The 24,186-nt window shown below is 37.4% G+C and overlaps 1 protein-coding gene across 8 annotated transcripts in view; it reads right to left on the bottom strand.

The window, feature by feature from the left end:
• Positions 1–24,186, bottom strand: part of PTPN4 (protein tyrosine phosphatase non-receptor type 4) — a 218,024-nt gene that overhangs the window by 101,830 nt on the left and 92,008 nt on the right. For all 8 annotated transcript variants that reach the window (XR_010746663.1, XM_066346559.1, XM_066346563.1 and 5 more), the window contains one exon: positions 13,767–13,855. Coding sequence is in view for 7 of the 8 variants with exons in the window: in XM_066346559.1 (XP_066202656.1) it covers positions 13,767–13,855 (89 nt within the window). In the remaining variant the exon portion in view is untranslated. The remainder of the gene's footprint in view (positions 1–13,766; positions 13,856–24,186) is intronic.

A 24,186-nucleotide genomic window follows, 5' to 3' on the forward strand; every position in this document is an offset into this window, starting at 1 on the left:
TGTTGTGAGTTTTATGAGTTCTTTGTATATTTTGGATATTAGGCCCTTATCTGAACTGTTGTTTAAAACCTATGTCTACTTCTATGCATTTTATTGTTTCAGGTCTTATATTTAGGTCTTTGATCCATTTTGAATTAATTTTAGTACAAGGGGACAAACTGTAGTCTAGTTTAATTCTTTTGCATGTGGCTTTCCAGTTTTCTCAACACCATTTGTTGAAGAGGCTTTCTTTTCTCCATTGTGTGTTGTTGGCCCCTTTATCAAAAATTATTTGACCATACATATGTGGTTTTATTTCTGGTCTTTCTATTCTGTTCCATTGGTCTGAGTGTCTATTTTTCTGCCAACAACATGCTGTTTTGATTGTCGTGGCTCTATAATATAGTTTGAAGTCAGGTATTGTAATGACCACAGCTTCGTTCTTTTTCTTTAGGATTGCTTTGGCTATTTGGGTGTTTTATAGTTCCATATAAATCTGATGATTTTTTGTTCCATTTCTTTAAAAAATGTCACTGGAATTTTGATGGGAATTGATTAAATTTGTCTATTGCTTTGGGTAATATGGCCATCATGATTATATTTATTCTTCCTATCCAAGAGCAAGGAATATTCTTCCATCTCATTGTATCTTTTTCGATTTCCCTTAACAATGGTTTGTAGTTTTCGTTATATAGGTCCTTTACATTCTTTGTTATGTTTATTCCTAGGTATTTTATTTTTTTTTGTTGCAATCGTGAAGGGGATTATTTTTTTGAGTTCGTTCTCAAATGTTTCATTGTTGGCATATAGAAAGGCTATGGACTTTTGTATGTTAATTTTGTATCCTGCAACCTTACTGTATTGGCTTATTGTTTCTAGTAGTCCTTTTGTAGATTCTTTGGGGTTTTCGATGTATAGGATCAGATCATGTGCAAAAAGTGATACCTTTACTTCTTCTTTTCTGATCTGGATGCCTTTTATTTCTTTGTCTTGTCTGATTGCTCTGGCTAGAACCTCTAGCACCACATTAAGTAAGAGTGGAGAGAGTGGACAACCCTGTCTTGTTCGTGATGTAAGGGGGAAAGCCTTCAGTTTTGTGCCATTTAATATGATGCTAGTTGACGGTTTGTCATATATGGCCTTTATCATGTTGAGATATTTTCCTTCTATACCCATTTTGTTGAGAGTCTTAAACATAAAATTGTTGTATTTTATCGAATGCCTTTTCTGCATCTATTGATAAGATCATGTGGTTTTTGTTCTTTGTTTTGCTGATATGGTGTATTATGTTAACCGTTTTACGTATGTTGAACCATCCTTGAGATTCTGGGATGAATCCCACTTGATCTTGATGTATTATTTTTTTAATATGTTGTTGTATTCGATTTGCTAGTATTTTGTTTAGTATTTTAGCACCTGTATTCATTAGAGATACTGGTCTGTAGTTTTCTTTTTTTGTGCTGTCCTTGCCCGGTTTCGGTATGAGGGTTATGTTGGCCTCATAATATGTGTTTGGAAGTCTTGCTTCTTCAATTTTTTGGAAGACTTTGAATGTTTGATAGAATTTGCTAGTATAACCGTCTGGGCCTGGACTTTTATTTTGGGGGAGGTTTTTAATAGTTTTTTCTATTTCTTTCCTACTAATTGGTCTGTTTAGGCCTTCCGCTTCTTCTTGACTCAGTCTAGGAAGGTAGTATTGTTCTAGGAATTTATCCATTTCTTCTAGATTGTTGAATTTAGTGGCAAAAAGTTTTTCATAGTATTCTACAATAATTCTTTGTATATCTATGATGGCCGTGGTGATTTCTCCTCTTTCATTTTGGATTTTGTTTATATGAGTTCTTTCTCTTTTTTCCTTGGTAAGTCTTGCCAAGGGTTTGTCAATTTTGTTGATCTTTTCAAAGAAACAGCTCCTCGTTCTATTAATTTTTTCTATAGTTTTTCTATTCTCTATTTCATTTATTTCTGCTCTGATTTTTATTATCTCCTTTCTTCAGCTGGTTCTGGGTTGTCTTTGTTCTTTTCCCAGTTCCTTAAGGTGTGAAGTTAAGTGGTTCACTTGGGCTCTTTCTTGTTTGTTCATATATGCCTGAAGTGGTATGAACTTCCCTCTTATCACTGCTTTTGCAGCATCCCATAGATTCTGATATGTCGTATTGTCATTTTCATTTGTCTGTATATGCCTTTTGATCTCTGCGCTTATTTCTTCTTTGACCCATTCATTTTTTAAAAGTGTTCTGTTTAGTTTCCACTTTTTTGTAGGGTTTTTTTCCTCTTTTATGCAGCTGAATTCTAGTTTCAAGGCTTTATGATCAGAAAATATGCTTGGTACAACTTCGATTTTTCTGAATTTGCTGATGTTGTTTTTGTGGCCCAACATATGGTCAGTTCTTGAGAATGATCCATGTACACTGGAGAAAAATGTATACTGTCACTTTGGGATGAAATATCCTGTAGATGTCTATCATATCCAGGTGCTCTAGTGTTTTGTTTAAGGCCAATATATCTTTATTGATTTTCTGTTTGGATGACCGATCTAGAGCCGTCAGCGCTGTATTGAGGTCTCCAAGTATGATTGTATTTTTGTCAGTTTTTGTTTTAAGGTCACTAAGTAGCTGTCTTATATATTTTGGTGCTCCTTGGTTTGGTGCATATATATTAAGAATTGTTATGTCTTCTTGATTCAGTGTCCCCTTAGCCATTATGAAATGGCCATTTTTGTCTCTGAGTACTTTTGCTGTCTTGTAGTCAGCATTATCAGATATGAGTATTGCTACACCTGCTTTTTTTTGGGTGTTATTTGCTTGGAGTATTGTTTCCCAGCCTTTCACTTTGAATTTGTTTTTATCCTTGTTGCTTAGATGAGTTTCTTGTAGGCAGCATACAGTTGGATTTTCTTTTTTAATCCATTCTGCTACTCTGTGCCTTTTTATTGGTGAGTTTAATCCGTTTACATTTAGTGTAATTATTGACACTTGTGAGTTCCCTATTGCCATCTTATACATTGCTTTCTGTTAGTTTTGTGTCTTGTTTGATTCTTCTCTTTCGTTTTTCTATCTTTTGTTTTTGTTTGGTTGTATTCCACACATCCTTCCTCTGTTGCTATCCTTTATAAATCGTGCTTCTGTGGTGGTTTTTTCAATGGTGGTTATCATTAAGTAATGAAAAGGGTTCCTACCCTGTTCATTGTAGTGCACTATCTTGTGAGTACTTGTGCACTCCATCGTCCTTTGCTACTGTTAATCTCCGTCCTCTCTCCCCCCCCCCTTTTTCTTTGATGTTGTCACAGTTTAAATTTGGTTTTATTGTGTTCTTGATGGAGCTTTTACTTGTGGTTTTGTTTTGTTTTGTTCTTTTTATCTGGTTGGAAAACCCCCTTTAGTATTTCCTGGAGTGGGGGTTTTCTGATGATAAATTCCCTCATCTTTTCTGTATCTGTGAATGTTTTTATTTCTCCTTCATATTTGAAGGATAGCTTTGATGGGTATAGTATTCATGGCTGAAAGTTCCTCTCTTTCCGGACTTTAAATATTGGGGTCCACTCTCTTGTAGCTTGTAGAGTTTCTGTTGAAAAATCTGATGATAATGTAGTGGGCCTTCCTTTATATGTTGTATTCTTCTTTTCCCTGGCTGCCTTGAGAATTTTTTCTGTCGTTGGTTTGTGCCAATTTCACTATGATGTGTCTTGGAGTAGGTTTGTTGGGGTTAAGAAAACTCGGAGTTCTGTTTGCTTCTTGAATTTGAGGCTTTAGTTCTCTCCACAGGCTTGGGAAGTTCTCATTTATTATTTGTTTGAATATGTTCTCCATTCCATTTTCTCTCTCTTCTCCCTGATATACCTATTATTCTTATGGTATTCTTTTTGATGGAGTCAGACAATTCCTGTAGGGCTTTCTCATTTTTTTAAATTTTTGAGTCTCTTTCTTCTTCTCTCTGTTGTGCCTCAAGGTACTTGTCTTCTATTTCACTAATCCTACCTTCTATCTGGCCTGTTTTATTATCTAAGCTTGTTACCTCGTTTTTCAGCTCGTGAATTGAGTTTTTCATCTGTGTTTGATTTGTTTTTATAGTTTCAATTTCCTTGGTAATATATTCTTTGTGTTCACTGAGTTGTTTCCTGAGCTCCCTAAATTGCCTTTCTGTGTTTTCTTGTATATCTCTGAGTATTTTTAGGATTTCTATTTTAAATTCTCTATCATTTAGCTCCAAGGTTTTCAATATATTAAATTTTTTCTCCATAGATTTTTCCTCATCGATCTGTGCTACCTCTCTGTCTTTTGTATCCATGATATTCAATTTCCTTTTCCTTAATGGCACCTGAGGGTGGTTTTGTTGGTAGTATTAATGAGAATTAATAAAGAATAAAAAGTTAAAAAAATTAAAAATAAAAAGAATTATTATCCCCTCCCTTTTTTTTCTTCTCCTCTCCTCTCCCCTCCTTCTTGAGAAAAATCTTGTGGTGAACTGTGAATTATATTGTGCTAAAGAGAACAAAAACTACCTATAATGGAGGGCCTGAGTTGGGGAGAAGTGATAAAGGGGCAAAAAAGGGGGTAGGGACCCACAAAATGCAAAAAAGAAAAAAATTTGGGTCAAGAATAAAATGATTTGCTTTTAGGTGATGGTTGACTAAGAGTTATGATGAGAGAAATGAGAGGGAAACAGGAAAAAGGGGGAAAACATTAAAAAATTACTATTGTATTTAGTGGAGCAAGAACTAAATAAAATAGAGAGCCACGGTTGGGAGCACTGCTAGTGAGTTTAAAAAGTGAAGTTAAAAAACCCCAAAGTGCCACAATGAAAAATTTGAGTCCCAGATAAAATAATTTGTTCATGATTGAAGATTGAATGAGAGGAAAAGTAAAGGAGAAAAGAATAAACTAATATAGAGGGAGAAAAAAAAATAAAGAGGAAAACACAAAAAGAAGAAAAAAGAATAAAAGGAGAGAGAGAGATAAGGGTTTTGGAGTGTAACCCTCGTAGAGAAAAAGGAAGAAGAAAGAAAAGATAATGGGAGATGTAACACTTATGGGTAGTGTAGTTCAGGGAGAGGAGAGAGTAAGACCGGCAGAGAATTAAATGACTGAATTGGAAGAGGAAGAAAATAATCAAAACAAGAAGATAAGGAATACAAACAAATATAATAAAGTGGGATATATTATAAAGTCTATGGATTATTCTTGATTTTGAGAGGTTATCTTTTTGCTTTTTCTTTTCTCTCCTCTTCCTGGTTGGTGACTCTGTACCTTGGTTCTCCCCTGTGACAGGATTAGGCAGAGGTTTGCAGTTGATAAGTCTCTATGGCGATGTCATGTATTGGGCTTCAGTCTCGTTGGCAGTCAAGGCATTTGCAGGCTCCGCCAATGAGAGAGTCTGTGTTCCCGGAGCCTCTCTCCTAGTCTTTCCTTCCTGAATTAGTAGCCTGATGATCCAGGTATGGAGTTGCTGCTGCCTCTGCCTTCACGTTTAGTGTGGAACTTCTGGAGGCTCCAAGGGTAGATTTTTCTGTCTCTGGTTGAAGATCTTGTTGAATTTTGGGAGAGATTTATTGGTATCACTCTTTACGGCGCTATTTCTCTGACGTCACTCTCAGCATCAGGTTTTGAGGACAGGATCATCTATATGGTTTAGTGTATTAATAGTTTATTTTTATTGCTGAAATGTATTCCTTTATGTAGGCATACCATAATTTATCCTTTCACCAACTGATGGACATTTAAAATTCTGTTTTGTGCTGTTATGCATTATGTAGTTATAAAAATTAGTGTACAAATCTTTATATAAACATGTTTTCATTTCTCTTGGATAAATATCTAGCAATAGAATTGCTGGATTATATAATAAATCTATGTTTACACTTAAAAGAAACTGCTAACTTTTCCAAAGTTGGTGCACTGATTTGTTTGCATTCCCAACAGTCATGTATGACCTTTCTAGGCACTCTGCTTCCTTGCCATCACTTAGCATTGTCATTTTCTTTAACTGTAGCTGGTCTAGTGAGTGTAGAGAAACACTTCACGGTGGTTTTAATTTGTATTTCACTGATGAATGAGTATCTTTACATGTACTTATTAGCCATCTGCATAACTTTTTTGGTGGAAGTATCTATTTAAATATTTTGTTTGTTTTTAAAATCAGGATGTCTTATTACTGTGCTATAAGGGTTCTTTATATATTCTTTTTATTTGAGAGACAGAAAGGGATATATATATATGGAGAGAGACAGAGACAGACAGACAAACAGGGAGAGACAGAAAAGAAGAGAGATGAAAAGCATCACCATGTCATAACACTTTAGTTGTTCATTGATTCTTTCTCACATGTGCCTGATGGTACAAGTGACCAGTTACCCATTTGTCAAGCCAGCAACCTTGGGCTTCAAGCCAGCAACCTTTGGGCTCAAGCCAGCGGCCAGGGGGTCATGTCTCTGATAATAATTACTATTGTCAGTCATCATATTTATATTACAGTGTTATTGAAGTGATTACTAAAACCAATTAAGAGAAGACAAGATGGCGATGGAGTAGGTGGAAGTATCAACTTCCACCTCCCAAAATCAAAGTGGATTACAACTTAATTTTAAGAACCATCATCTGGAAAAACCAACTTTGGACTAAACTAAGAGGAATCTTTAACCAAGGAACACTGAAGGAGCCACACTGAGACTGGTAGGAAAAGTGGAATAGCAGAGGGCTGCCCAGTAACCCAGAGCGAACAAAAGCCCGGAGAGACTCGTGTGGCGGGAAGTGAGTTTAGCAGAGAGGGGAAGGTCCTGAGCCCCAGGAAAAAAGCACCACGCTGCAGCCCCAGAGCCTAGAAGAGGCATATGGACAGTATTTAGCTGGAAACAAGTCAAGATACTGTTTGTGAGAAAGAGACCGACTTTTCAGACCCAGGAATCTTCTTAAAGGGACCACACAGAAAAACTCTCTCACAACCACTCACCCAGGGCTCCAGAGGACGGGAAAAGAGGAGAGGACCGGAGCAGCGGGAAGAGAAGAGAGTGTAATCTAGAAGGCAGAGGGAGAAACACTTTGAGAGACAGCCATCCTAACCCCTGGGCTGAATCACTTTCAAAATCTGAAGTGAATATTTCCCCTGGAAACAGCAAAACCAGCAAAGGGAACCAGGACACCAGCCAAACAAGCTCTCCCACAGTACTTAGAGCAGAGTCGCTTAGAAGGAAGTAGCTTTCGGGACTACAGTAGTGAGTGTTAGGGTCTGAGCTGCAGAGCCCCCACAGATGAGGGCTCATCTGAGGGCGGGTGGGGGCAGGACGTGGAAGTGCGGTTCCATTGGCAAGGCCGAAAGCCGGATGGCAACTGAGGCCCAGGTGTGAGCTCAGTCTTGCCCAACTGGAGAAAATTAGACGCGTGAAAGTGGTCAAGCCCAGCTGAGGGCCGCCATCAAAACAGCCTGCGGGGAAAGGACAGGAGCCTCAGAAAGGGCAGAGACCTGCCATTGAGCTAGGGCGCAGGAGTGCAGACTAGCCCAGCCAGCGGAACCGAGGCTTGCGGCCTGATGCAGGGGTGGAGTGAAAGCAAGAAAAGGAAGGGTCCTACGACTGAGCATAGGCATGCAGCCCTGCCCAGTCTGTGGAGCCAAGGCTTGCAGCCGTCCAGCAAGCGGGCTCCTCCTACAGGGGTGGGGTGAAATGCGGGAATCCGGTGGAAACCCGCAGCAGAGCAAAGGTGCTCAACACCTGCCCTCAGGGCTAAGGCTTGGTGCTAGGGCGCAGGCGCATAACTCAACACGTGGGAGCAGGGCGAAGGCCAAGGCCACTGAGACTTGTACACCCGAGCACGTGATCACAGCCCATCCCATGAAGGAGAGGCGTAAACCACAGCAACATCCCAGGGGGATGGCACTGGCAACACCCAAACCAGAATGCCCAAGGAAGCAGCAGCAACGGGGGTGGCAGGCCTGCAGAGAGACCACACCTAGGGAACAGTGGCCACACCTAGTGGACCCCAGTGGCCAAAACATATTTTTACACAGAAAAAATGAGAAGGCAGAGAAATGCAACACAAATCAATCAAGAGAAATCCCCAGAAAAGGACCTGAATGAGTCAGATATAACCATATCACGAGATGCAGAGTTTAAAATAATGATTGTTAAGATGCTCAAATATCTTTCAACAATAGATGGTCATTACAAACACCTAAGTAAAGAGATAGCAAATATAAAAAAGGTAATTGAAATCATAAAAAAGAATCAGTTTGAAATGACAACTGCAATATCAGAAATGAACACAATGGAAGGAATTAAAAGCAAGAATAGTTGAAGCTGAGAATTGACTTAGCAAGTTAGAGGACAAGATAAATGAAGGCACGGAAGCAGAGAAGAAAAAAGAAAAGAGATTCAAAAAGTCTGAGGAAACTCTAAGAGAGCTCTGTGACACCATGAAGAGAAATAACATCCGCATTATACGGGTTCCTGAAGAAGAAGAGAAAGAACAAGGGATAGAGAATTGATTCAAACATATCATAGCTGAAAACTTCCCTAAATTAAGGCAGGAAAACATCTCACAAGTTCAAGAAGCACAGAGAACTCCATTAAAGAAATCTACACCAAGACACATCATAATTAAAATACCAAAACGAGATAAAGAGAAAATATTAAAAACTGCTGGAGATAAAAAGGCTATCACCTACAAAGGAGCCTCCATAAGGATAACTTCTGACTTCTCAACAGAAATACTTGAGGCCAGAAGGGAATGGCAATGGATACTCAAGTAATGCAGAACAAGAGCCTACAACCAAGACTACTTTATCCAGAAAGGCTATCATTTAAAATTGAAAAAGAAATAAAAAGCTTTCCAGACAAAAAATGAAAATAAAAACATCAAGAAATTCACTACACCAAACCAATGCTGCAAGAAATACTAAGGGGCCTGTTGTAAACAGATTAAAAGGGAAAAGAATATAAGAGCAATACAGTTTTAAAGAATAAAATGGCAATAAACTACATATCAATAATAAACTTAAATGTAAATGGATTAAATGAGCCAATCAAAAGACATAGGGCAGCTGCGAGATAAGAAAACAGGACCAATACATATGCTGTCTACAAGAGACACACCTTAAAACAAAAGATACACATAGACTGAAGATAAAAGGATGGAAAACAATATTTCATGCAAATGGAAGTGAAAAAAAAAGCTGGGGTAGCAATACTTATATCAGACAAAAGGGACATTAAAACAAAGATTATACTAAGAGATAAAGAAGCTCACTACATAATAATAAAGGGAGCAATCGAACAGGAAGATGTAACTGTTATAAGTATCAACGCACCTAATATAGGAGTACTTAAATATATAAAGCAGACTTGGATAAATTTAAAGGGAGAGATAAAGAGCAATACTATCATAGTAGGGGATTTCATACCCCACTAACATACCTAGATAGATCCTCAAGAAAGAAAATTAACAAAGAAACAGCAGACTTAAAGAACACACTAGATCAAATCGATTTAACAGATATCTTCAGAAACTTTCACGTTAAAAAATCAGAATATACAATCTTTTCAAGTGCTCATGGTACATTCTCTAGGGTAGACCACATGTTAGGGCACATAAGCGGTCTCAACAAATTTAAGAAGATTGAAATCATATCGAGCACTTTCTCTGATCAAAATAGCATGAAACTACAAATCAATCACAACAAAAAACTGAAAAATACTTAAACACTTGGAAACTAAATACCATGTTATTAAATAACAAATGGGTTAACAATGAGATCAAGGAAGAAATAACATAATTCCTAAAAATGAATGATAATGAGCATACATCAACTCAAAATTTATGGGCCACAGCAAAGGCAGTCCTGAGACGGAAGTTCATACCATTAAGGCATAGCTTAAGAAGCTAGAAAAAGCTAAAATAAACAACTTTATCCTGCATCTAAAAGAACTACAAAAAGAACAGCAAGTAAACCCCAAATGTAGTAGAAGGAAGGAAATAATAAAGATCTGAGCAGAAATAAATGACATAGAGGCTAAAGAAACAATACAGAGGATCAATGAAACCAGGAGATGGTTCTTTGAAAAGGTAAACAAGATGGATGAAACTAACCAAACTCACCAAGAAAAAAAAAGAGAGGACTCAAATAAATAAAATTAGAAATGAGAGTGGAGAAATAACAACTGACACAACAGAAATACAAAATACTGTAAGAAAATACTATGAAGAACTGTATGCCAAAAAACTAGACAACCTAGATGAAATGGACAAATTCCTTGAAAGATATAATCTTCCAAAAATTAATCTGGAAGAATCAGAAAACCTAAACAGACCGATTATAACAAATGAGATTGAAACAGTTATCAAAAAACTCCCAAGAAAGAAAAGGCCTGGGCCTGATGGCTTCACAAGTGAATTCTATGAAATATTCCAAGAAGAACTAACTCCTATCATTCTCAAGCTATTTCAAAAAATTCAAGAGGAAGGAAGACTTCCAAGCTATTTTTATGAGGTGAGCATAATTCTGATTCCAAAACCAGGCAAAGACAACACAAATAAAAAAAATTATAGGCCAATATCTCTGATGAATTTAGATGCTAAAATTCTCAACAAAATATTAGCAAACCAGATCCAGCAATATATGAAAAAAATCATACACCATGATCAAGTAGGATTTATTCTTGGGAAGCAAGGCTGGTACAATATTTGCAAATCAATCAGTGCGATTCATCACATAAACAAAAGGAAGGAGAAAAACCACATGATAATTTCAATACATGCAGAAAAAGCATTTGATAAAATCTAGCACCCATTCATGATCAAAAATCTCAGAAAAGTGGGAATACAGGGAACATACCTCAACATGAGAAAGGCCAGCTATGACAAACACACAGCCAACATCATACTCAAAAGGGCAAAATTTAAAAGCAATATCCTTAAGATTAGGAACAAGGCAGGGGTGCCCCCTTTCGCCACTCTTATGCAACATAGTTCTGGAATTCCTAGCCATAGCAATCAGACAAGAAAAAGAAATAAAAGGCATCCAAATTGGAAAAGAAGAAGTAAAATGATCATTATTTTCAGATGATATGATATTGTATATAGAAAACCCTAAAGTCTCAGTCCAAAAATTATTGGAACTGATAAATGAATTCAGCAAGGTGGTAGGTTATAAAATTAATACTCAGAAATCAGAAGAATTTTTATACACCAACAATGAACTGTCAGAAAGAGAAATTAAGGGAACAATCCCCTTCACTGTTGCAACCAAAAAAATAAAGTACCTCGGAGTATATTTAACCAAAGAGATTAAAGACTTGTACTTGCAAAATTATAAAACATTGAAAAAGAAATCAAGGAAGATACGAAGTGGAAGCATATACCATGCTCATAGTTAGGAATAATAAACATTATTAAAATGTCTATATTACTCAAAGCAATTTATAAATCGAATGCAATACCAATTAAAATACCAATGACATACTTCAAAGATAAAGAACACATATTTCAAAAATTTATATGGAACCAAAAGAGAACACGAATAGCCTCAGCAATCTTTAAAAGGAAGAACAAAGTAGGAGGTATCACACTTCCTGATATCAAGTTATACTACAAGGCCATTGTTCTCAAAACAGCCTGGTACTGGCATAAGAACAGGCATATAGAACAATGGAACAGAACAGAGAACCCAGAAATAAACCCACACCTTTATGGACAACTGATATTTGACAAAGGAGGTAAGAGCATACAATGGAGTAAAGACAGCCTCTTCAACAAATGGTATTGGGAAAATTGGATAGCTACCTGCAAAAAAAATGAAACTAGACCATCAACTTACTCCATCCACAAAAATAAACTCAAAATGGATAAAAGACTTAAATGTAAGGCGTAAATCCATAATCATCTTAGAAGACAACATAGGCAGTAAGCTCTCTGTCATCTCTCGCAGCAATATATTTGCCGATTTATCTCCACGGGCAAGTGAAATAAAAGACAGGATAAACAAATGAGACTATATCAAACTAAAAAGCTTTTTGCACAGCTAAAGACAATAAGAACAGAATAAAAAGACAAACTACATAATGGGAGATCGTATTCGACAATACGTCTGGTAAGGGGATTCTTAATAACCAGAATTTATAAAGAACTTGTAAAACTCAATACCAGGAAGACAAACAATCAAATCAAAAAATGAGCTAAAGAAATAAATAGACACTTTCCCAAAGAGGACATACAGATGGCTAATAGGCATATGAAAAAATGCTCAACATCACTAATCATTAGAAAAATGCAAATTAAAACCACAGTGCCATATCACCTCACACCAGTCAGAATGGCGCTCATCAAAAAAACAGCACAGAATAAGTGCTGGCGAGGATGTGGAGAAAATGGAACCCTCCTGCACTGCTGGTGGGAATGCAGACTGGTGCAGCCACTGTGGAAAACAGTATGGAGATTCTTCAAAAAATGAAAAAATTTACCTCCCTTTTGATCCAGCTATCCCACTTTTAGGAATATACCCCAAGAAAACCATAGCACTGTTTCAAAAGAAGAAATACACCCCCATGTTTATGGCAGCATTGTTCACAATACCGAAGATCTGGAAACAGCCCAAGTGTCCGTCAGTGGACCAGTGGATTAAAAAGCTTTGGTACATGTATACTATGGAATATTACTCAGCTATAAGAAATGATGACATCAGATCATTTACAACAACATGGATGGACGTTGATAACATTATACTGAGCAAAATAAGTAAATCAGAAAGAACTAAGAACTATATGATCCCATACATAGGTTGGACATAAAAATGAGACTCAGAGACATGGACAAGAGTGTGGTGGTTACGGGGTTGGGGTGAAAAGAGAGGAGTTTGGGGGAGGGGAGGGGAGGGCCACAAAGAAAACTAGTTAGAAGGTGATGGAAGACAACTGGACTTTGGGTGATGGGAATGCAGCATAATCAAATGTCAAAATAACCTGGAGATGTTTTCTCTGAACATATGTACTCTGATATATCAATGTCACCCCATTAAAATAAAAATAAAACCCTATTATAGAAAACTCAGATATTGAAAAATCAGTACCAAATATTTCAAGAGCTATGAAGAGAAACAAATTAATACAATATAGTTCTTTTGTATTTGTTTCTTACCCTAAAAACATAACTTTATTTTTTTAAAACTTGAGTTACTTATTTGATGTTATTTTTATAATTTTCATGTTTTATGATTCTGACCAAAGGCAAGTAGCAGATGCTACCTTTCCCTTTTCTTCATTCTGGGATACAGAAGCGACATTGCGTAAGTAATCTTAGACAATGAGGAAAAAGACAATATGCTCAAGACAACGGAGCAGTAAAACAAAATTACCCCCCAAAAATCTAAAAATCAAATATATGAGTTTTATACCCCACAGAACTAGCATACTTTCTTAGCACCAATTTAAACCACTGTAATAGTGGGTCTTTGTTTCAGCAACAATGACTGTGTTTCAACTAATAAACCAGTACCTCATTATATGCATTTAAATACTGTATTTAAAGAATTTACATAATGCAAGACAGGGTAAACATGATGTGAGTTATTATGTGACAGAATTAATTATAGATTCTCTAAAACAAAATTCATAAAGTAATATTTCTTATAGGCAAAGCAATTTTTGAAATAAAAAACTCAAATTTTTTGGTATCTTCTGGTGGATTCCAAGTAAGTGAAATAAATTGGCATGCCAACATTAATATACTTCAACAGCCACTGTCCTTAATATGAATTATTATATTAGTAACAACAAAGAAAGCAAAAGTATTGATGTAAGTCCTTACCATGGAAAGGTATTCATTCGTACCCTGTTCTTATAAATCAGAATTCCTCCTGACATCACTCCAATCATAATTTCATTGTTACTTTGATCCTTAAAAAAAAGAAAGTGACAAGTCTATAATACTAGGCTTTAGCTTTTGAAAATAACAGGGTTAGTTTATTTTTTTTACACAATGAGACATTTTTAAAGGCAGCACATATCTGCGGATTCACAAACCTGTATGGTAACTATTACCTCACAAAAATAAATTACATACTTCAAATCAAACTTAAATGTTGCATTATCAAAAGTCATTATGATCTCAGTATTTCTCATAGTTTATAATTGGGGCTGACTCTTTGGGAAAAGAAACTACAATGACAAGTTAGTCTCCATCCTTCCATACCTAACATTTTTATGTTCCAGTCACCGCATAAACACAACGCTAGGATGGCAGAAAGTGAATGAAGCATGGATGAGTCCAGGGTTTGGGGAAGGGCAGCCTGTAATAAAACAATTATTTCCAATATAATGAAAACTATAACTAGTATAATACAATAAAAACATGGATGTTCAGAGAGAGGAACAACTGTTGGAGAGTTTGGAAGACTCAGAGAAGAAAATCTGAATCACATTTTAAGGGTTGACTAAGAGTTTTAATGCTAACTGACCCAACTAGAATAGCTAATCTGCACCACTGAGAAAAATAAATAGAACTAAAATAATTTTTTCAGATGCTACTCAACCTTGAAATAATTTTGCTTCCTGACTTGAAATATTCTATGAGTAAACTAAAATGTTTTACCCTCTACTATTCATTTCTCAAAAAGACAGAATTGAGGAAAATATAATCAAGGTTTTATAATTGTCTCCCTAAGAAAACAAAACCTTCAAAATGTAGTTTCAATAATTTCTAATTAAATAGAACCTATTAAATTAACCTGTTAGGTAGAATAATATATAACAAGGCCAAATACAACAGTGTATGCTAATTTGTCTGGCAGCACATTTTGTTTAGCAATAACCAAAACCACTATATACTATTATAACAATATTAAATCATTTTTTTTCAGTGAGAAGAGGGGAGACAGAGAGACAGACTCCCCAAGCACCCTAACCAGGAACCATCTGTCAACCTCTGACTGGGGCTGATGTTCAAATCAATCGAGCTATCCTCAGTGCCTGGGGCCAACACTCGAACCAACTGAGCCACTGGCTGCAAGAAGGGAAAAGAGACTGACGTCAGAGAAATGGCACTGTAAGGAGTGATACCGACAAATCTCCCCCAAAATTAAACAAGATCTTCAACCAGAGACAGAAAAATCTATCCTCGGAGCCTCCAGAAGTTCCACACTAAATGCGAAGGTATGATCGAGCGAAAAATTGACTAAATATATAATCAACCCCAAAGGAAATAAGGAGGAAGAAACACTCAGCCTTCCTCACTAACCTAAATAAGGGCTGCTTTCACTGGGAACACAGAGTATAGGAACTAAGGCAGGCATAGGGTGTGAACAGAACCAGACTGCGCACCAACGTCCAAACCAGGCTGTGGCATGGTCATCCAAGCCGAGTTAAAACTATGCTTGTGACAACCCAGTCAATACAAGCTAATGTGCCAAATCCAGACAAAGAAAGGCACTTGGGACAGCCATCCGCCCCGATCTCCTGGTCAGCGCGCAGATAGTGGGCGAGAGATTCCTCCTAGAGCCCCGGGAGTGGGCGACCGTGTTTACTGGACAGAAGGGCAGAGTGAGAGGCCTTTGTGTGGGCCAAAACCGGAATCTTGGGGTCACCCGTGCGCCCCAAAAAGCAGCGTGTGGAGAGGAGTGGGAGCAAAATTCCCTACGCTCGAACTTTTCCGTGTGGGCAGGGCGCCTCACTCGGAGTAAGAGGCTGTCGGCCTGATTTCCTGGTTGGCGAGCGCAGAGAGTGGGCGAGAGATTCCCCCGGGAGTGGGCGCCCATGTTACCAGACAAAGGGGCAGAGTCAGAGGTTTTTGTGTGGGCTGAAGCCCCGCCTGATAATGCTAGGGGCTCTGACTAATTGAGCCTTACAAAGAGCCCTTTGCTGAGTGTGAATAGAGTGGGGATTTGCAAGCTCTTTGAGCCTCTTACTCTCCAGGCAGAGGCAGAAGCAACCCCATAGCTGGATCATCAGGCTACTAATTCAGGAAGGAAAGACTAGGAGAGAGGCTCTGGGACCACGGACTCTCTCATTGGCGGAGCTTGCAAATGCTAATGAGCCTCAATTGCCAACGAGACTGAAGCCCAATATATGACATCGCCATAGAGACTTATCAACTGCAAGCCTCTACCTAAGCGTGCCACAGGGGCAGAACCTGGGGCACAGAGTCACCAACCAAGAAGAGGGAGAGAAAAGAAAAAACAAAAAGATAACCTCTCAAAATCAAGAATAATCCACAGACGTTATAATATATCCCATTTTATTACATTTGTTCATTTGTTTCTCTTAACTTGTCTTGATTATTTTCTTCCTCTTCTAATTTGGTCGTTTATTTCTCTGCCAGTCTTCCTCTCCCCTCTCCTTAAACTACACTACCCATAAGTGTTAAATCTCCCTTTATCTTTTCTTTCTTCTTCCTTTCTCTCTATAAGGGTTGCACTCCAAAACCCTTAACTCTCTCTCTCTTTCTCTCTCTCCTTTGATTCTTCCTTCTTCTTTTTGTGTTTTCCTTTTCTTTCTCTCCCTCTATATTAGTTTATTCTTTTCTCCTTTACTTTTCCTCTCATTCAATCTTCAATCATGAACAAATTTTTTATCTGGGACTCAAATTTTTCTTTGTGGCACTTTGGGGTTTTTTAACTTCACTTTTTAAACTCACTAGCAGTGCTCCCAACCGTGGCTCTCTATTTTATTTAGTTCTTGCTCCACTAAATACAATAGTAATTTTTAATGTTTTCCCCCTTTTTCCTGTTTCCCTCTCATTCCTCTCATCATATCTCTTAGTCAACCATCACCTAAAAGCAAATCATTTTAATCTTGACCCAAATTTTTTTCTTTTTTGCATTTTGTGGGTCCCTACCCCCTTTTTTGCCCCTTTATCACTTCTCCCCAACTCAGGCCCTCCATTATAGGTAGTTTTTGTTCTCTTTAGCACAATATAATTCACAGTTCACCACAAGATTTTTCTCAAGAAGGAGGGGAGAGGAGAGGAGAAAAAAAAAGGGAGGGGATAATAATTCTTTTTATTTTTAATTTTTTTTAACTTTTTATTCTTTATTAATTCTCATTAATACTACCAACAAAACCACCCTCAGGTGCCATTAAGGAAAAGGAAATTGAATATCATGGATACAAAAGACAGAGAGGTAGCACAGATCGATGAGGAAAAATCTATGGAGAAAAAATTTAATATATTGAAAACCTTGGAGCTAAATGATAGAGAATTTAAAATAGAAATCCTAAAAATACTCAGAGATATACAAGAAAACACAGAAAGGCAATTTAGGGAGCTCAGGAAACAACTCAGTGAACACAAAGAATATATTACCAAGGAAATTGAAACTATAAAAACAAATCAAACACAGATGAAAAACTCAATTCACAAGCTGAAAAACGAGGTAACAAGCTTAGATAATAAAACAGGCCAGATAGAAGGTAGGATTAGTGAAATAGAAGACAAGCACCTTGAGGCACAACAGAGAGAAGAAGAAAGAGACTCAAAAATTTAAAAAAATGAGAAAGCCCTACAGGAATTGTCTGACTCCATCAAAAAGAATACCATAAGAATAATAGGTATATCAGGGAGAAGAGAGAGAAAATGGAATGGAGAACATATTCAAACAAATAATAAATGAGAACTTCCCAAGCCTGTGGAGAGAACTAAAGCCTCAAATTCAAGAAGCAAACAGAACTCCGAGTTTTCTTAACCCCAACAAACCTACTCCAAGACACATCATAGTGAAATTGGCACAAACCAACGACAGAAAAAATTCTCAAGGCAGCCAGGGAAAAGAAGAATACAACATATAAAGGAAGGCCCACTACATTATCATCAGATTTTTCAACAGAAACTCTACAAGCTACAAGAGAGTGGACCCCAATATTTAAAGTCCGGAAAGAGAGGAACTTTCAGCCATGAATACTATACCCATCAAAGCTATCCTTCAAATATAAAGGAGAAATAAAAACATTCACAGATACAGAAAAGATGAGGGAATTTATCATCAGAAAACCCCCACTCCAGGAAATACTAAAGGGGGTTTTCCAACCAGATAAAAAGAACAAAACAAAACAAAACCACAAGTAAAAGCTCCATCAAGAACACAATAAAACCAAATTTAAACTGTGACAACATCAAAGAAAAAGGGGGGGGGAGAGAGGACGGAGATTAACAGTAGCAAAGGACGATGGAGTGCAAAAGTACTCACAAGATAGTGCACTACAATGAACAGGGTAGGAACCCTTTTCATTACTTAATGATAACCACCATTGAAAAAACCACCACAGAAGCACGATTTATAAAGGATAGCAACAGAGGAAGGATGTGTGGAATACAACCAAACAAAAACAAAAGATAGAAAAACGAAAGAGAAGAATCAAACAAGACACAAAACTAACAGAAAGCAATGTATAAGATGGCAATAGGGAACTCACAAGTGTCAATAATTACAATAAATGTAAACGGATTAAACTCACCAATAAAAAGGCACAGAGTAGCAGAATGGATTAAAAAAGAAAATCCAACTGTATGCTGCCTACAAGAAACTCATCTAAGCAACAAGGATAAAAACAAATTCAAAGTGAAAGGCTGGGAAACAATACTCCAAGCAAATAACACCCAAAAAAAAGCAGGCGTAGCAATACTCATATCTGATAATGCTGACTACAAGACAGCAAAAGTACTCAGACAAAAATGGCCATTTCATAATGGCTAAGGGGATACTGAATCAAGAAGACATAACAATTCTTAATATATATGCACCAAACCAAGGAGCACCAAAATATATAAGACAGCTACTTAGTGACCTTAAAACAAAAACTGACAAAAATACAATCATACTTGGAGACCTCAATACAGCGCTGACGGCTCTAGATCGGTCATCCAAACAGAAAATCAATAAAGATATATTGGCCTTAAACAAAACACTAGAGCACCTGGATATGATAGACATCTACAGGATATTTCATCCCAAAGTGACAGTATACATTTTTCTCCAGTGTACATGGATCATTCTCAAGAACTGACCATATGTTGGGCCACAAAAACAACATCAGCAAATTCAGAAAAATCGAAGTTGTACCAAGCATATTTTCTGATCATAAAGCCTTGAAACTAGAATTCAGCTGCATAAAAGAGAAAAAAAACCCTACAAAAAAGTGGAAACTAAACAGAACACTTTTAAAAAATGAATGGGTCAAAGAAGAAATAAGCGCAGAGATCAAAAGGCATATACAGACAAATGAAAATGACAATACGACATATCAGAATCTATGGGATGCTGCAAAAGCAGTGATAAGAGGGAAGTTCATATCACTTCAGGCATATATGAACAAACAAGAAAGAGCCCAAGTGAACCACTTAACTTCACACCTTAAGGAACTGGGAAAAGAACAAAGACAACCCAGAACCAGCTGAAGAAAGGAGATAATAAAAATCAGAGCAGAAATAAATGAAATAGAGAATAGAAAAACTATAGAAAAAATTAATAGAACGAGGAGCTGTTTCTTTGAAAAGATCAACAAAATTGACAAACCCTTGGCAAGACTTACCAAGGAAAAAAGAGAAAGAACTCATATAAACAAAATCCAAAATGAAAGAGGAGAAATCACCACGGCCATCATAGATATACAAAGAATTATTGTAGAATACTATGAAAAACTTTGTGCCACTAAATTCAACAATCTAGAAGAAATGGATAAATTCCTAGAACAATACTACCTTCCTAGACTGAGTCAAGAAGAAGCGGAAGTCCTAAACAGAGCAATTAGTAGGGAAGAAATAGAAAAAACTATTAAAAACCTGCCCAAAATAAAAGTCCAGGCCCAGACGGTTATACTAGCAAATTCTATCAAACATTCAAAGTCTTCCAAAAAATTGAAGAAGCAAGACTTCCAAACACATATTATGAGGCCAACATAACCCTCATACCGAAACCGGGCAAGGACAGCACAAAAAAAGAAAACTACAGACCAGTATCTCTAATGAATACAGGTGCTAAAATACTAAACAAAATACTAGCAAATCGAATACAACAACATATTAAAAAAATAATACATCAAGATCAAGTGGGATTCATCCCAGAATCTCAAGGATGGTTCAACATACGTAAAACGGTTAACGTAATACACCATATCAGCAAAACAAAGAACAAAAACCACATGATCTTATCAATAGATGCAGAAAAGGCATTCGATAAAATACAACAATTTTATGTTTAAGACTCTCAACAAAATGGGTATAGAAGGAAAATATCTCAACATGATAAAGGCCATATATGACAAACCGTCAACTAGCATCATATTAAATGGCACAAAACTGAAGGCTTTCCCCCTTACATCACGAACAAGACAGGGTTGTCCACTCTCTCCACTCTTACTTAATGTGGTGCTAGAGGTTCTAGCCAGAGCAATCAGACAAGACAAAGAAATAAAAGGCATCCAGATCAGAAAAGAAGAAGTAAAGGTATCACCTTTTTGCACATGATCTGATCCTATACATCGAAAACCCCAAAGAATCTACAAAAAGACTACTAGAAACAATAAGCCAATACAGTAAGGTTGCAGGATACAAAATTAACATACAAAAGTCCATAGCCTTTCTATATGCCAACAATGAAACATTTGAGAACGAACTCAAAAAAATAATCCCCTTCACGATTGCAACAAAAAAAAATAAAATACCTAGGAATAAACATAACAAAGAATGTAAAGGACCTATATAACGAAAACTACAAACCATTGTTAAGGGAAATCGAAAAAGATACAATGAGATGAAAGAATATTCCTTGCTCTTGGATAGGAAGAATAAATATAATCATGATGGCCATATTACCCAAAGCAATAGACAAATTTAATCAATTCCCATCAAAATTCCAGTGACATTTTTTAAAGAAATGGAACAAAAAATCATCAGATTTATATGGAACTACAAAACACCCAAATAGCCAAAGCAATCCTAAAGAAAAAGAACGAAGCTGGGGGCATTACAATACCTGACTTCAAACTATATTATAGAGCCACGACAATCAAAACAGCATGTTGTTGGCAGAAAAATAGACACTCAGACCAATGGAACAGAATAGAAAGACCAGAAATAAAACCACATATGTATGGTCAAATAATTTTTGATAAAGGGGCCAACAACACACAATGGAGAAAAGAAAGCCTCTTCAACAAATGGTGTTGGGAAAACTGGAAAGCCACATGCAAAAGAATTAAACTCGACTACAGTTTGTCCCCTTGTACTAAAATTAATTCAAAATGGATCAAAGACCTAAATATTAGACCTGAAGAAATAAAGTACGTAGAAGAAGACATAGGTTCTAAAATCATGGACCTTTGTTTTAAAGAGCATTTAATGAATTTGACTCCAAAGGCAAGGGAAGTGAAGGCAAAAATAAATGAATGGGACTACATCAGACTAAGAAGTTTTTGCTCAGCAAGAGAAACTGACAACAAAATAGACAGACAGCCAACTAAATGGGAAATGATATTTTCAAACAACAGCTCAGATAAGGGCCTAATGTCCATAATATACAAAGAACTCATAAAACTCACAACAAACAAACAAACAATCCAATAAAAATAATGGAAAGAGGACATGAACAGACACTTCTCTCAGGAAGAAATACAAATGGCCAAAAGATATATAAGAAGATGCTCCTCTTATTAGTTATTACAGAAATGCAAATCAAAACTGCAATGAGATACCACCTCACAGCTGTTAGATTAGCTATTATTAACAAGACAGGGAAGAGCAAATGTTGGAGAGGCTGTGGAGAAAAAGGAACCCTCATTCACTGTTGGTGGGAATGTAAAGTAGTACAACCAGTATGGAAGAAAGTATGGTGGTTCCTCAAAAAACTGAAAATAGAACTACCTTATGACCCAGCAACCCCTGTACTGGGTATATACTCCCAAAACTCAGAAACATTGATATGTAAAGACACATGCAGCCCCATGTTCATTGCAGCATTGTTCACAATGGCCAAGATATGGAAACAACCAAAAAGCCCTTCAATAGAAGACTGGATAAAGAAGATGTGGCACATATATACTATGGAATACTACTCAGCTATAAGAAATGATCACATCGGATCATTTACAAAAAATGGTGGGGTCTTGATAACATTATATGAAGTGAAATAAGTAAGTCAGAAAAAACCAAGAACTGCATTATTCCATATATAGGTTGGACATAAAAACGAGACTAAGAGACATTGATAAGAGTGTGGTGGTTATAGGGCGTGCGGGGGGGAGGGAAAGGAAAAGGGGGAGGGGGAGAGGCACAAAGAAAACTAGATAGAAGGTGACAGAGGACAATCTGACTTTGGGTGATGGGTATGTAACATAATTGATTGACAAGAAAACCTTGAAATATTTTCTTTGAACATATGTACCCTGATTTATTGATGTCACCCTAGTAAAATTAATTAAAAAAAAAAGAAGGGAAGAGAGAGAAGGGGGTAAGGGAAAGGAAGAGAAGCAGATGGTTGCTTCTTATGTGTGCGTTTACGGGATCGTACCTAGGATGTTCCCAAGCCAGACTGATGCTCTATTCACTGGAAAAACCATCCAAGGCCAATTCTGGTTCTTTTTTTTTTCCCCCCAGCTTTTAATTGGTTTTATTGTTTTGAAATTCTTTGCAAATATTGGCTAGCCTCAGAACCACTCAGCCCACTCCCACACACACAGCCCTGAGCCTGGGCCGCTCACCCACCGTCAGTTCAGCTGCCATCGTTCCTAATTCCCAACCTTAGCACACTTATAGTACAGACTCACATTAACCAAAAAAGCACCGGGACAAAGAAATTTCTGTTGTCCTCTTTTCATATGTCAGGACACTTGGTATTGACTTATATGCAATCTAAGATGTTTTTGTTGGAATGTGAAACAAGATGATGTTGCCAAGGGAAGGCTGGCTGGCTGGCTGGCAGCAGAGAACCTCACTCTAGGTGGCATTAGGTTGATGAGTTTATTGTGGTTGAAGGTTGTTTTACAGCCTGCGAGGTCTAGAAACTGCCTTTCCACTACACCCACAGGAAGTCAGATATTCCTGTGTCAAAACCAATGAAGAATAAATACATTCATATATGTAATGGTCCATAAACTCATTACAAAGGGGGACATGGCATTACAATGACCAGAAAGCTGACTCCTCTGTCTGGCTCTTCCCTGTGTCAGATCTTTTTCATGCTTTCTGTATTTGGGAACTTTGCCCTTCATGAGCGGCATCCAAGTAGAGTCAGAGTCTGCTTTCCGAGACTCCCTTAAAGCTAAGGTAAATCCATACAACCAAGACTTTTCCAATAAAAAAAACTCACATTAGATTTTGACCTAGAGTTCTGCAGAATATTTTGACATTTGATTATGTTACATACCCATCACTCAAAGTCAAATTGTCTTCACTCACGTTCTATCTGATTTTTCTTTCTGTCCCTCCCCTCATCCTCCTCTCCTTCCCCACTCCACACCCACCACCCTCTTGTCCATGTCTCTGAGTCTCATTTATTTTTATCTTTAAGTAATGGAAGTTTAATTTCTTTTATTTATTAATTTTAATGGGGTGACCTTGATAAATCAGGGTACATACGTTCAGAAAAACATCTCCAGGTTATTTTGAAATCTGATTATGTTGCATACCCATCACCTGAAGTCAAATGGTCGTCTGTCACCTTCTATCTGGATTTCATTGTTCCCCTCCCCTCCAACCCTTCCTCACCCTCTGTCCCCGTAACCACCACCCTCTTTGTCCATGTCTCTGAGTCTCATTTTTATGTCCCACCTATGTATGGAATCATATAGTTCTTAGTTTTTTTCTGATTTACTTATTTCACTCAGTATAATGTTATCAAGGTCCATCCATTGTTGTAAATCAGTGGTAGTCAACATGGTCCCTACTGCCCACTAGTGGGCTTCCAGCTTTCATGGTGGGTGGTAGCAGAACAACCAAAGTATAAATAAAAAGGTAGATTTAAATACAGTAAGATGTGGCCCTGGCTGGTTGGCTCAGCGGTAGAGCGTCGGCCTAGTGTGGGGAGGACCCGGGTTCGATTCCCAGCCAGGGCACACAGGAGAAGCGCCCATTTGCTTCTCCACCCCTCCGCTGCACTTTCCTCTCTGTCTCTCTCTTCCCCTCCCGCAGCCAAGGCTCTATTGGAGCAAAGATGGCCCGGGCGCTGGGGATGGCTCTGTGGCCTCTGCCTCAGGTGCTAGAGTGGCTCTGGTTGCAACATGGTGATGCCCAGGATGGGCAG

Source organism: Saccopteryx leptura, chromosome 7 (assembly GCF_036850995.1).
Source record: "Saccopteryx leptura isolate mSacLep1 chromosome 7, mSacLep1_pri_phased_curated, whole genome shotgun sequence".
NCBI lineage: Eukaryota > Metazoa > Chordata > Mammalia > Chiroptera > Emballonuridae > Saccopteryx > Saccopteryx leptura.